Below are 16,011 nucleotides of genomic sequence, written 5' to 3' on the forward strand. Positions count from 1 at the left end.
AAAAATAAAGGAGAAAAAGAAAACTAAAAAATATAAATAAAAATAAAAAAACTAAAAAGATAAAAACTTCAAAAAAAAATTAAAAAGAAAAAAGAAAAAAACTAAAAAACCTAAAAAAAGGTCAAAACCAATAAAAAAAAACTAAAAGGAAAAAAGGGAAAAAATTAAAAATTTATTTCATCATATACCAATTCAAAAACGAATGTATACCGGGATGACGACCGGGACACAGGGTATATATATATATATGTATATATATATATATATATATATATATATATATATATATATATATATATATATATATATATATATATATATATATATATATATATATATATATATATATATATATATTGACGACATGACTGCCTGTCCATGGATTATTCTTTATGGTTGATTGTGTGTGGCTATGCTGTTTGACCTATGTGATTGTATGGATGAGTAGGGTTAAGGCCTCATTCAAGTGCTGGTCTATATTAATCACTAATTTAGGAAAACAGTCTTCCTTTTCTCCTTCTGTCTCTTTTTTTTTTTTTTTTTTTTTTTTTTTTTTTTGTGTTTGTGCTGTAGCATTGGTGATTTCTCTTTTCATGATATTATTCCAGGTTGGATCCAGTGCTGGTGGAGAGAATTTTTTAGTTTTCTCCCCGACAGACCTTTACCCTGGTCCAGGTTTTTAACCTGATATTGTTAATTATTGGTGAGATGGCACTTATGCAAATTTCATGTTCTTTCATCTTTTTGTTTATGTATTTATTGACCTATTGACCTTGGCATGTTTTTGGACTATGATTGTTGGATTTTGATTTGGATGTTGGTTTGTTTTGGATTAATTTCAATAACTTTTTATGCAACAAAACACAAATATTAGCCTCGGAACTCGGAACGATTTTTTGAAAGTTAGTAAGTGTAAAAGTCGTTGTTTTCTTTGCCAAGATCATTTTGTCCCACGGACTTCTGTTAAAAGTACATTGTATAATAAAAATTTTGCATGCAAGTTACGTGGTAATGTTAATTGTAGAACAACCAATGTAATTTACCTATTAGAATGTAATAAATGCTGCCTACAATATATGGGGGAAACAACTAATAATATATATAAAAGATTTTCTGGACACAAGACAACAGTTAATAATGAAAAAACTAATAACTATCTAGTTCAACATTGTAGTAATGGTAAATGTTCCATATCAGATATAACTGTCACAATTTTAGAAAATTTAGAATTAGAAAATTTAAATAAAGAAGAGAAGAATAATAGACTACGTAAACAGGAGGATTTCTGGATCCATACTCTTGGTACAGCTTATCCTTTTGGGCTAAATGATCGTGTAGCAAAATATAGTGACATGTCTCATGTTGTTGTTAAATGTATTGATGGTTTTATGGACCATCCTTCTTTTACTTCTCCTACTAAACGTAAAAAAGGATTTAGAGGACATAGGAAAAATAATAGAAAAAATGAATTAGATGTACATATGCTTTCTATAGATCTATGCCAGCTACTTGAATCTAGGGGTATGATTTCTGTAATAAAGTGTCTAAATATTTTATCCAAGAGGAATTTAATCAAACTTTTCTGGATTGTTAAGAATAATACAGCTCTTGATTATAATTTTAAAGTAATATGTGATACAATTTGCATTCTAACTAAAACGAAATTTATTTCAAAAAAGAATAAATTGGGAACCGGTTTGTAATTGTAAGCAACTTGGCCCATTTGTAAATCCTACTTACAAACATGTTATAACAGGGGACTTGTCAATAATAAAGCAAGATGATCTTCAAATTATAATGAATAAAGGGGCTAATTTCCGTCTTTCTCATCATCTGAAACCATCGAGTGTTCTTGATGGCTTGGAAGATGATTTTGATTTATTTATTGATAAGTGGTGTAAGAAAGAGAATAAAAATAAAGAGAGTTTTCAAAGTTTGAAAAAATTTAATTATTAGTAGAGTAAGAAATAAAATATATTCTAACTTAAAAAATAGTAACACTAAATCATTATTTTATAATGCGAAGATTAAACAAGCAATTGCTAATCTAAAGAATGAATTTGTAATTGTGCCAGTGGATAAAGCTAATAATAATTTTGCCATAATTTGTCAGAAGCTGTATTGTGATATCTTAAAAAGGGAGTTATGCACAACTAATGTTTATGAAAAGGTAAATATAGAGGATGAGAATTTAATTGAAAAAACTGAAGAAATACTTTTTAAAAATTTTAATATTAAAATAAATGACAATGATAAAAAGTTCCCTTTCCTATATTGGACTGTAAAATTTCATAAGAATCCCCCTAAACCACGGTTTATTGCTGGAGCAGCTAAATGTCCAACCCGCATTGCTGCTACTGACCTCTCTTTAATTTTAAAGGAAATTGTAAATAAACTTAAAACCTATTGTTCTGGTATTAAAAAATTTTCGAATTTTAATCCATATTGGAGTGTTAATAATTCACTGCAGGTGATAGATTCTTTAACAATGGTTTCAGCTAAAAGAATTGAGTCTTTCGATTTTGCGACAATGTATACTAATTTATCACTTAATTTAGTGTTTGATAATTTAAAAACTGTTATAAAGAAATCTTTCCTCTTATCTAGTAAAAGATTCTTAAAAATAGACAGTTATAATAAAAAAGCCATATGGACAAACTGCTTTAATACTACAGTTAACTTGAGATGTTACAGCTTGGATATGATTTTTGAGTTATTGGAATTTGTTTTATACAATACTTATATAAGATTTGGGGGTGATTTGTACAAGCAAATTATGGGAATTCCCATGGGGGGGAATGCCAGCCCATTTATAGCTGACTTGTTTTTAAGTCAACTAGAATATAAATATATGATGGATAAGAATAATCCAATTAATTTAAAACATGCTTTGTCAAATAATAAAAGATATTTAGATGATATTTTGGTCTTAAGTTGTAAGGATTTCATTGATATTTCTAAAAATATATATCCATCAGAGCTTATTCTTGAGCCTAGTCATGGCGCTGGTCATGAAGATCATTTCTTAGATTTAAATATTAATATTTGTGATAATAATAAATTAAGTTTTAAAATGTATAATAAAACGGATGATTTTGATTTTGAAGTGATTAGTTTCCCATTCCCTGAAAGTAATATACACTCAAATATCACATATTCAGCGTTTTTCTCACAGTTACTTCGTTATGCAAGGATTTGTAGTAATTATATTGATTTTAAATATAGATGTAAAATCTTAAGCCAAAAATTGATATCAAGAGGTTTTTCTGCAAATAAATTAACTTGGCAATTTAAAAAATTTAGTTTTCATTATAACGAACTTTTAAATAAATATCAAAAGAATTATCTTGAAATACTTAAAGAAATTTTTAACTAATTTCGGAGGTTCGAGAAATGTTGTCACAGCGCCATTTATTTTGAATTGTGTTTCTAATTGAGCGGATTTTTTTTTTAAAAATTAGCCACATGGTAATGATGAATTCTATAATTGTTTAATTCATTCAGGTTTTTTGCAATGTGTTAATATTTGTGATTTGGTAAAATTTATAATATTTAGTTTACCTATTGTTGCTAAAGGGAGGGATATATTAACAAGATAAGCTTGTTTTGGTTTTACTTGGTTGTTTTACATTTGCTGTTTTTTTTTCATAGGCATGTATTTTGGGGGTGATACCTGACGCGGGGATGCCATGGATATTCTGTGGTAGCCACAACACTGTGCTGGGTAGAGAATTTAGAGTGGCGAAACCCTATATAGGCCAGTGTATTCTCCTGATGAGCCCTTATGTTGGGTGTTGCCTCTGAATTATTTGTCTATATTATTTTTTCTATTGTTCGGTAAATGACGACTTATACTTATTGACGACATGACTGCCTGTCCATGGATTATTCTTTATGGTTGATTGTGTGTGGCTATGCTGTTTGACCTATGTGATTGTATGGATGAGTAGGGTTAAGGCCTCATTCAAGTGCTGGTCTATATTAATCACTAATTTAGGAAAACAGTCTTCCTTTTCTCCTTCTGTCTGTGACACAGGGACACAACTACAATGGCGCGTAACGACTTACGCGCGCGGGGGGGCTTGGGGGGGGCGCGAAGCGACCCCACCAACTAGGTGTGGGCCTAGAATCTATTATATATATATATATATATATATATATATATATATATATATATATATATATATATATATATATATATATATATATGTATATATATATATATATATATATATATATATATATATATATATATATATATATATACATGTATATATATATATATATACTAGCTGTTGGGGTGGTGCTTCGCGCCACCCCAACACCTAGTAGGTGGGGGCGCTTCGCGCCCCCCCCCCCAAGCCCCCCCGCGCGCGTAAGTCGTTACGCGCCATATTAGTTACGTGCCATTGTAGTTGTGTCCCTATGTCCCACCTGTGAATATAGATATATTTATATATATATATATACATATATATATATATATATATATACATATATATATATATATATATATATATATATATATATATATATATATATATATATATATATATATATATATATATATATATATATATATATATATTTTTTTATATATATTTTTTTTTTAACCACGTAAAACTTGCGAATATACAACATTCTTTGCTGTCCCATTGTCTGTGCATATAAATAGAATGTCAGGTTTAACGACTCTTGAACATGCAACATATAATGGTCCATGGGAAAACAATCCGTATTCAGATCTATACCTCATGATTCTAATGATTGCCCTTGAGCTTTGTTGATGGTGATTGCTAATGGACGATTCCCTGTGTCGCCATCGTCATTTATATATCCCCCTGAGCCCCCCGGAGTCCCTGTTGTAGTTGTGTCCCTGTGTCCCGGTCGTCATTTGTGTCCCGGTCTGTTTATACATTCGTTTTTGAATTGGTCTTTTTTTAGGTTTTAGTTTTTTACCTTTAATTTGTGTCCCGGTGCTTTGTTGATGGTGATTGCTGCGTCCTGGTCGTCATTTGTGTCCCGGTATCCAAGTCTGTAATTTCTCTTTGAGTGTCCCGGTCGTTATTTATATTCCCTCTGTCCCGGTCGTCATTTGCGTCCCGGTCGTCATTTGTGTCCCGGTCTGTAATTTCTCTTTGAGTGTTTTTTCTTTTTAGTATTTTTTAGTTTTTTACATTTTTTCTTTTTTCAGTTTTCTTTTTCTTCTTTATTTTTCAGCTTCACTATTAAATACATATGGCCGAACCTTTGTTTTTTTAACTAAAATCTGGTAGGCATTGATGACCTTATCCAAGTCAAAATCCCAAACCCAATCATCATCGCTATCATTTTCAGTTTTGATATGTTTTGACTCTCGCTGTCCAGGTGGATCTTCATCTAACTGCGCGGTTTTGCGTTCTTTAGCCTCAAGCCTGTTTCCTTGCTGTTCTTTTGATTCCTCGGCATGCTTTCTTTTCTGACTTTCTCTATGAGCAGCAAGTTTTTTGGCATAGACTCTTTGAGCATCTTCATCGGCTTTTGCCATTGTAAGTTCATCAGTCATTTTAAACTTAAACATTAATAGATTTCTACGTGAACATATATGTCTTAAATATCTTGAATGACGTCACCGTCAAAACAAAAATGACGACAACTAATTTCATGACGTCAGTCAACACAGAAACATGACGTCACCTGATCCACAGACAGACACAAAGACAGACAACTTATTTATATATATATACTAGCTGTTGGGGTGGCGCTTCGCGCCCCCCCAAGCCCCCCCGCGCGCGTAAGTCGTTACGCGCCATATTAGTTACGCGCCATTGTAGTTGTGTCCCTGTGTCCCATTTGTGAATAGAGATAGATATAAATATATGTTTTTAACTACGTAAAACATGCGAATATACAACATTCTTCGCTGTCCATTGTCTGTGCATACAAATAGATTGTCAGGTTTACTGACTCTTGAACATGCAACATATAATTGTCCATGGGAAAAACAATCCGTCTTCATATCTATACCTCATTATTCTAATGATGTGTCCCTGTGTCCTGGTCGTCATTTATATTCCCTGTGTCCCGGTCGTCATTTGTGTCCCGGTCTGTAATTTCTATTCGAACAATCCCTGTGTCCCGGTCGTCATTTATATATCCTGCCTGTGCCCCGGCTTTGTCCCGGTCGTCATTTATATTCCCTTTGTCCCGGTCGTGATTTGTGTCTGGGTGTCCCAGTGTGTAATTTCTCTTTGAGGTTCCCGGTTGTCACTTATATTCCCTCTGTCTCAGTCGTCATTTGTGTCCCAGTCTGTAATTTCTCTTTGAGTGTTTTTTCTTTTTAGTTTTTTTTTTAGTTTTTTACCTTTTTTCTTTTTTCAGTTTTCTTTTTCTTCTTTATTTTTCAGCGTCACTATGAAGTACATATCGACGAACCTTTGTTTTAACTTAAATCTGGTAGGAATTGATGATCTGACGACAACTAATTTCATGACGTCAGCCGAAACATGACGTCACCTGATCCACAGATCCACAGACAGACAGACAACTTATTTTTATATATATATATATATATATATATATATATATATATATATATATATATACTAGCTGTTGGGGTGGCGCGAAGCGCCACCCCAACACCTAGTTGGTGGGGGCGCTTCGCGCCCCCCCCCCAAGCCCCCCCGCGCGCGTAAGTCGTTACGCGCCATATTAGTTACGCGCTATTGTAGTTGTGTCCCTATGTCCCACCTGTGAATCGACCATTCCCTGAGTCGCCATCGTCATTTATATATCCCCCTGTGCACCCCGGCGTCCCCTTTGTAGTTATGTCCCTGTGTCCCGGTCGTCGTCATTTATACTCCCTGTGTCCCGGTGCTTTGTTGATTGCTAATCGAACATTCCTTTTGTCCCGGTCGCTTTCTCTTTGAGTGTCGTCATTTATTTAGATTGTTTCTCCTTTATTTTTCAGTTTTTTTCCTTTTTTTAGTTTTTTTTCTTTTTTAGTTCTTTTAGTTTTTACCTTTTTTAGTTTTTTTTAGTTTTTTAGATGAAAATTTTTTTTAGTTTTTTTCCTTTTTTTCTTTTTAGTTTTTTATTGGTTTTTACCTTTTTTTTTAGCTTTTTTATTTTTTTTCGTTTTTTCTTTTTACTTTTTTTTTTAGTTTTTATCTTTTTTATTTTTTTTTATTTTTATTCTCAATTTTATTAGTTTTCTTTTTCTCTTCTATTTTTCAGTTTTTTCCTTTTTTTTAAGTTTTTTTTTTTAGTTTTTAGTTTTTTTAGTTTTTTTTCCTTTTTTTCTTTTTAGTTTTTTATTGGTTTTTACCTTTTTTTTTAGCTTTTTTAGTTTTTTTCGTTTTTTCTTTTTACTTTTTTTTTCAGTTTTTATCTTTTTTATTTTTTTTTATTTTATTCTTAATTTTATTCATTTATATATCCCCCTGTGCACCCCGGCGTCCCCTTTGTAGTTATGTCCCTGTGTCCCGGTCGTCGTCATTTATACTCCCTGTGTCCCGGTGCTTTGTTGATTGCTAATCGAACATTCCTTTTGTCCCGGTCGCTTTCTCTTTGAGTGTCGTCATTTATTTAGATTGTTTCTCCTTTATTTTTCAGTTTTTTTCCTTTTTTTAGTTTTTTTTCTTTTTTAGTTCTTTTAGTTTTTACCTTTTTTAGTTTTTTTTAGTTTTTTAGATGAAATTTTTTTTTAGCTTTTTTTCCTTTTTTTCTTTTTAGTTTTTTATTGGTTTTTACCTTTTTTTAGCTTTTTTAGTTTTTTTCGTTTTTTCTTTTTACTTTTTTTTTAGTTTTTATCTTTTTTATTTTTTTTTATTTTTATTCTTAATTTTATTAGTTTTCTTTTTCTCTTCTATTTTTCAGTTTTTTCCTTTTTTTTAAGTTTTTTTTTTAGTTTTTAGTTTTTTTAGGTTTTTTTCCTTTTTTTTTTTTTTTTTTTTACTTATGTCCTGGTCGTCATTTATACTCCCTGTGTCCCGGTCGTCATTTGTGTCTCGGTGCTTTGTTGATTGCTAATTTATATTATATTTATATTTATATTTTTTATATTTATTAATATTTTTTTAGTTTTCTTTTTCTCTTATTTTTCAGTTTTTTCCTTTTTTTTAGTTTTTTCTTTTTTAGTTTTTAGTTTTTTTTTGTTTTTTACCTTTTTTTAGTTTTTTTAGTTTTTTTAGTTTTTTAGCTTTTTTAGTTTTTTTTATTAGTTTTTAGTTTTTTTTTAGTTTTTGCCTTTTTTTAGTTTTTTCAGTTTTTTTTAGTTTTTAGTTTTTTACCTTTTTTTAGTTTTTTTTTAGTTTTTTAGCTTTTTTAGTTTTTTTTCTTTTTAGTTTTTTTTGTAGTTTTTACCTTTTTTAGTTTTTTTCTTCTTTTGTATTAGTGTGAAATAATTCAGACGTCATATGCGGACAAACACGACGTCACTCGACAGACAGACAGACAGACATAACCCACAAACAACTTGTTTTTATATATATTTATTCATATTTTTTTAGTTTTCTTTTTCTCTTTTATTTTTCAGTTTTTTCCTTTTTTTTAGTTTTTTTCTTTTTTAGTTTTTAGTTTTTTTTAGTTTTTTACCTTTTTTTAGTTTTTTTTAGTTTTTTTAGTTTTTTAGCTTTTTTAGTTTTTTTATTAGTTTTTATTTTTTTTTATAGTTTTTGCCTTTTTTTATTTTTTTCAGTTTTTTTTTAGTTATTAGATTTTTACCTTTTTTTTAGTTTTTTTTAGTTTTTTAGCTTTTTTAGTTTTTTTTTCTTTTTAGTTTTTTTTGTAGTTTTTACCTTTTTTAGTTTTTTTCTTCTTTTGTATTAGTGTGAAATAATTCAGACGTCATATGCGAACAAACATGACGTCACCTGATCCATCCACAGATCCACACACAGACAACTTATTTTTATATATATAGACTTTTATATTTATTAATATTTTTTTAGTTTTCTTTTTCTCTTATTTTTCAGTTTTTTCCTTTTTTTAGTTTTTTCTTTTTTAGTTTTTAGTTTTTTTTTGTTTTTTACCTTTTTTTAGTTTTTTTAGTTTTTTAGCTTTTTTAGTTTTTTTTTATTAGTTTTTAGTTTTTTTTTTAGTTTTTGCCTTTTTTTAGTTTTTTCAATTTTTTTTAGTTTTTAGTTTTTTACCTTTTTTTAGTTTTTTTTAGTTTTTTAGCTTTTTTAGTTTTTTTTCTTTTTAGTTTTTTTTGTAGTTTTTACCTTTTTTAGTTTTTTTTCTTCTTTTGTATTAGTGTGAAATAATTCAGACGTCATATGCGGACAAACACGACGTCACTCGACAGACAGACAGACAGACATAACCCACAAACAACTTATTTTTATATATATTTATTCATATTTTTTTAGTTTTCTTTTTCTCTTTTATTTTTCAGTTTTTTCCTTTTTTTTAGTTTTTTTCTGTTTTAGTTTTTAGTTTTTTTTAGTTTTTTACCTTTTTTTAGTTTTTTTTAGTTTTTTTAGTTTTTTAGCTTTTTTTGTTTTTTTATTAGTTTTTATTTTTTTTGTAGTTTTTGCCTTTTTTTATTTTTTTCAGTTTTTTTTTAGTTATTAGATTTTTACCTTTTTTTTAGTTTTTTAGCTTTTTTAGTTTTTTTTTCTTTTTAGTTTTTTTTGTAGTTTTTACCTTTTTTAGTTTTTTTCTTCTTTTGTATTAGTGTGAAATAATTCAGACGTCATATGCGAACAAACATGACGTCACCTGATCCATCCACAGATCCACACACAGACAACTTATTTTTATATATATAGATATATATATATCTTCTATATATATAAAAATAAGTTGTCTGTCTGTCTGTGGATGGATCAGGTGACGTCACCTGAAAAAACTGGATCAGGTGACGTCAAAACTGAAAAACTAAAAAAAGGCAAAAACTACAAAAAAAACTAAAAACTAATAAAAAAAATAAAAAAGCTAAAAAACTAAAAAAACTAAAAAAAGGCAAAAACTACAAAAAAAACTAAAAACTAATAAAAAAGCTAAAAAACTAAAAAAAAGGCAAAAACTACAAAAAAAACTAAAAACTAATAAAAAAAATAAAAAAGCTAAAAAACTAAAAAAACTAAAAAAACTAAAAAAAGGTAAAAAACTAAAAAACTAAAAACTAAAAAAAACTAAAAAAAAGGAAAAAACTGAAAAATAAGCTAAAATAAAGGTAAAAACCAATAAAAAACTAAAAAAAAAACTGAAAAAACTAAAAAAAGGCAAAAACTACAAAAAAACTAAAAACTAATAAAAAAAGTAAAAAAGCTAAAAAACTAAAAAAACTAAAAAAACTAAAAAAACTAAAAAGAGGTAAAAAACTAAAAAAAAAAAAAAAAAAACTAAAAAAAAAGGAAAAAACTGAAAAATAAGCTAAAATAAAGGTAAAAACCAATAAAAAACTAAAAAGAAAAAAAGGAAAAAACTAAAAAAAATTTTCATCTAAAAAACTAAAAAAAACTAAAAAAGGTAAAAACTAAAAGAACTAAAAAAGAAAAAAATAAATGACGACACTCAAAGAGAAAGCGACCAGGACAAAAGGAATGTTCGATTAGCAATCAACAAAGCACCGGGACACAGGGAGTATAAATGACGACCAGGACATAAGTAAAAAAAAAAACTAACAAAACTAAAAAGAAGGTAAAAACTACAAAAAAACTAAAAAGAAAAAAAAACTAAAAACTAATAAAAAAAACTAAAAAATCTAAAAATCTAAATAAACTAAAAAAGAAAAAAAAAAGGAAAAAAATAAAGGAGAAAAACAAAACTAAAAAACGAATGTATATACAGACCGGTACACCGGGATACAAATGACGACCGGGACACAGGGAATATAAATGACGACCGGGACACAGGGACACAACTACAACGGGGACACCGGGGGAAACAGGGGGATATAAATGACGACCGGGACAAAAAAACTAAAAAGAAAAAAAAACTAAAAACTAATAAAAAAACTAAAAAATCTAAAAATCTAAATAAGCTAAAAAAGAAAAAAAAAGGAAAAAAATAAAGGAGAAAAACAATACTAAAAAACGAATGTATATACAGACCGGGACACCGGGATACAAATGACGACCGGGACACAGGGAATATAAATGACGACCGGGACACAGGGACACAACTACAACGGGGACACCGGGGGAAACAGGGGGATATAAATGACGACCGGGACAGGGAATGGTCGATTAGCAATCACCATCAACAAAGCTCAAGGGCAATCATTAGAATCATGAGGTATAGATCTGAATACAGATTGTTTTCCCATGGACCATTATATGTTGCATGTTCAAGAGTCGGTAAACCTGACAATCTATTTATATGCAAAGACAATGGGACAGCAAAGAATGTTGTATATTCGCAAGTTTTACGTAGTTAAAACCATATATATATATATATATATATATATATATATATATATATATATATATATATATATATATATATATATATATATATATATATATATATATATATATATATATATCTATATTCACAGGTGGGACATAGGGACACAACTACAATGGCGCGTAACTATTATGGTGCGTAACGACTTACGCGCGCGGGGGGGCTTGGGGGGGGCGCGAAGCGCCCCCACCAACTAGGTGTTGGGGTGGCGCGAAGCGCCACCCCAACAGCTAGTATATATATATATATCTATATATATAAAAATAAGTTGTCTGTCTGTGGATCTGTGGATCAGGTGACGTCATGTTTCTGTGTCGGCTGACGTCATGAAATTAGTTGTCAGGTGACGTCATGTTTCTGTGTCGGCTGACGTCATGAAATTAGTTGCCGTCATTTTTGCTTTGACGGTGACGTCATTCAAGTAATATAAGACATATGTTCACGTAGAAATCTATTAATGTTTAAGTTTACAATGACTGATGAAGATGCTCAAAGAGTCTATGCCAAAAAACTTGCTGCTGATAGAGAAAGTCAGAAAAGAAAGCGTGCCGAGGAACTACCAGAGCAACGCGAAAGCAGACTTTCTGCTAAAAGAGAAAGTGAAAAAAGAATGCGTGCCGAGGAATCAACAAAACAGCAGGGAAACAGGCTTGAGGCTGATAGAGAAAGAAAGAACAGAAAGCATGCCGAGGAACTACCAGAGCAACGCGGAAGCAGACTTGCTGCTAAAAGAGAATGTAAAAAAGAAGGCGTGCCGAGGAATTACAAGAACAGCAAGAAATCAGGCTTGCTGCTGATAGAGAAAGTAAGAAAAGAAAGCGTGCCGAGCAATCACAAGAACAGCAAGAAATCAGGCTTGCTGCTGATAGAGAAAGTAAGAAAAGAAAGCGTGCCGAGGAATCAGAGCAACCTGAAAGTTATCGTCTGGCATTCAGGTACAACCCAGTCGATGATTATAGCTTGAGTAGATGTGTTCAAATCGGGACAATGTCTAAAATTTGTCCCTATTGCAAGGCCTTGAAATTCAATGGTGAAACAATGGGAATGTGTTGCGCCTCAGGAAAAGTTAAACTTCCTTTATTGGCTGCACCACCAGAGCCATTGAAGACTTTCCTTACTGGAACTACGTCAGAATCTAAGCGTTTTTTGTCAAAAATCAGACAATACAACTCATGTTTCCAAATGGCATCGTTTGGAGCCCAAATCGAAAATCCAGATCAATTTATGTCTACTTTCAAAGTAAAAGGGCAAATTTATCATAAAGCAGGGTCCCTTCTACCATTCTCAGACTAATCTGGCTACATAAAAAAATTACTTCGAACGAAATTGATGATGTGATTTCCGCTGAAATACCTGATAAAAATGTCGATAAGGGGTTACATGATATTATTGTAAAAAATATGATACATGGACCTTGCGGTGCACTGAACGAAAATTCACCATGCATGGCCAAAGGAAGGTGCACAAAGCAATATCCTCGACTTTTAGTACCCAAAACAATTACTGGCAATGATGGTTACCCACAATATAGAAGAAGATCTACTGAAGATGGCGGTAAAACAGCAATAATAAAGAAGCGTAACGGTACCACCATCGAAGTAGATAACCAGTGGGTTGTTCCATATTCCCCATTAATATCAAAAACATTTAATGCACACATAAACTTTGAATACTATAACTCCGTAAAGGCAATCAAATACATATGTAAATACGTCAACAAAGGCAGTTTTTGGCTTGCAGTCCGAAATCAAAGATTTCGATGAAATCGTAGAATATCAGGCTGGAAGATACATAAGCAGTAATGAAGCTGTTTGGCGAATTCTTTCATTTCCGATACATGAACGTAGTCCAGCTGTTGTTCACTTAGCGGTACATTTACAGAATGGTCAACGTGTTTATTTCACGGAAACCAACGTGCAACAAAGAGTCCTGAATCCACCGGATACAACATTAACAGCTTTTTTTTCGCTTTGCAAAAATGATTCTTTTGCAAAAAAACTGCTGTATACTGAAGTGCCTTCGTATTACACGTGGAATACTAAAAATAAAGTATTTGAGCGTCGAAAACAGGGTAAGTCAGTCGACGGCCAACCTACCATCTTCAAAGATACCACGATAGGAAGACTCTACACCGTTCACCCCAATCAACATGAATGCTTCTTTCTACGCCTGCTTTTGGTGAATGTACCCGGTCCGACATCCTTTGAGTATTTGAGGACTGTAAATGGTATTGCAGCCTTACCAATTCTAATATTAAATAAATCCCTTATTAATCTTCTAGTTTTCATGAACTGGTGATCCGAAAGCTATGCAGCCTTACCAATTCTAATATTAAATAAATCCCTTATTAATCTTCTAGTTTTCATCAACTGGTGATCCGAAACTTTATAGATGAAATGTTTAATCCATAAGTTATGAAAACAATATCAATTATTTTCCAGAGTTCTGACTTATTCAGCAAATATGTTGGTGATTCTGAGAAAGCATTACGAGATGTTTTTAGACGTGCCCGACAGGTGGCACCAGCTATAATTTTCTTTGATGAAATCGATGCGCTGGCGACGAATCGTTCTGGGAAGGGCTCACAAGGCGGAACTACAGTTAATGACCGAGTCCTTGCTCAACTTTTAACAGAAATGGATGGAGTCACAGCTCTGAATGACGTTCAAATTATTGCTGCTACTAATAGACCAGATATGATTGATAAGGTAAAGTTACTCCTTAGTAGAATAATCTAAGATCCATTTCACAAAATCTGTCGGGTTCTCTACCCGAAGTATGTCGTGTGAAAGTCTTGGAAATCTTTACAATCTCTAAAATAGGTTCTTCACACTTCACATGGTTTATCCGGTCAACAACGATTTCCACACTATTGTTTTTTATATAATTTTATTCCCTGATTCGAAAAACTACACCAGACTGTAGCTCTCTTTCCCCTATGCCTTGAATTATTGTGTTTAAAAAATTTTAAATTTTTTTTTTGGCGATTTTTGTGTATTTTGGACTAAAAGTGTAAGTTAAGTTGTTTCTGGTGCTCCTAGTTCTGCCTTGTTACTTTTTTCCCCCTACACACCAACAGTCATATGGCACCAAGAAAAGCCACCAACACATATTAAATAAGAATTCTTTGCCAGAGAAAAAAAAACAAAAAAAAAACTAATTACAATGTTGAGTTTAGCAGAACAGTTTCCATTAGGAAAATTTTCTAAAGAAATTCAATTTGTGAATTTCAAATTTTCACTAAAAACCTCTCAAAAACTAAAACAAAATCATATAAACCAATATATTCTATAAAACACAAATTTTGCCTTAAAAAATTAACTCTAAAAATATTACGCAAAAATCTAAAAACACTGATAGAAAAATTCAAAAATTTGCGAGAAATTAGTCATAGAAACCCGATTGTTCCCGCTTGCGGATAAAAACAATTTAAATGTCTGACATGATGTTTGGCGCAAAGGATTCTTTTAATAAGATTCTTTTAGTTTGGCAATAGTGCTGATCCATGATGGCTTGTGAAATTTGAATAATTTGATTTCCTTGCACTTTCTGATCGTCTTGTAAGCCATTGCGACATCAAAAGTCACTAGTACCTTCGTAGCTGTTAGATTTCTGAAACATTTTTAGTAAATGTATTTTTTGGGGGGCAAACTATCCTTATTCTTTTTATAGGTACTTTTATCTGGAAGAATCAATACAGAAAGTGATATTAAAAACATTCTTTCACAATTTAACTTACTCTTTTAGTCCAAAAGACACAAAAATCGCCAACAAAAATTTAAAAAAAATGAAAATACAATAACTCAAGGCATAAGGGAGAGAGAGCCACACTCAGGTTTCGTTTTTTGAATCAGGAAATAAAATTACATAAAAAAATAGTGTGGAAATCGTTGTTGACTGGATAAATCATGTGAAGTGGGAAGAACCCATTGTAGAGACTGTAAAGACGCCCAAGACTTTGAAACAAAGTACATCGGGTACTAGTACATACCATGTACTTTTGTCGTATATTTTCTCTCCACGCCTCAAAATATCATAGTATAAGTTACAATGTCTTCCAAGGGATTTGTCTTCCAAGGAATCTATTCTCGGTGGTCAGCAGGGACCAATCTTAGTCAATATATCCGGCTTTCTCATTGAGGGGAGGTTTTCCAAGTGTTTTTCTTGATTTAATGCAAACCAATGCATTCGGAAATGTATATGTATTAGAATATTTTAAAATACATCTTAGTGTTTAAATATGACTTGTAATATTTTTCTCTGCTATGCTTAACATACCGTAAGCCAGGGTAATTGACACATTGTAAGAATACAAATGATGAGGAAGAAGGATTTAAGGGAAGTGCCGAAGCGGGTACAAGATTGAACTCCTTTTCTGCAAATTTATGATGATTGCATTTACATGCTTGATATAATTGGTACATGACACAACAAGGCAGTCCCAAATAAACTCAAGCTCTTACATTATGTATGTTTATGTTATATCGTGGTAAATTCAACATAGTGGCAACAAAATGGAATTTCTGGATGAGTAATTGATAAATTTTGAAGTAAATTAGCTAACTTTTCCTAAGAGGCCTTTCATGCTTGATCAGAGCTTGAATCTTTGTCTCCGTT

At 31.1% G+C, this 16,011-nt stretch overlaps 1 protein-coding gene across 3 annotated transcripts in view; it reads left to right on the forward strand.

The window, feature by feature from the left end:
- LOC136036167 (ATPase family gene 2 protein homolog A-like) overlaps positions 1 to 16,011 on the forward strand; it is a 119,357-nt gene that overhangs the window by 71,267 nt on the left and 32,079 nt on the right. For all 3 annotated transcript variants that reach the window (XM_065718231.1, XM_065718232.1, XM_065718233.1), the window contains exon 8: positions 13,836 to 14,102. In XM_065718231.1, the coding sequence (XP_065574303.1) occupies positions 13,836 to 14,102 (267 nt within the window). The remainder of the gene's footprint in view (positions 1 to 13,835; positions 14,103 to 16,011) is intronic.

The sequence above is a fragment of the Artemia franciscana genome, chromosome 15 (genome assembly GCF_032884065.1).
Source record: "Artemia franciscana chromosome 15, ASM3288406v1, whole genome shotgun sequence".
Lineage (NCBI taxonomy): Eukaryota > Metazoa > Arthropoda > Branchiopoda > Anostraca > Artemiidae > Artemia > Artemia franciscana.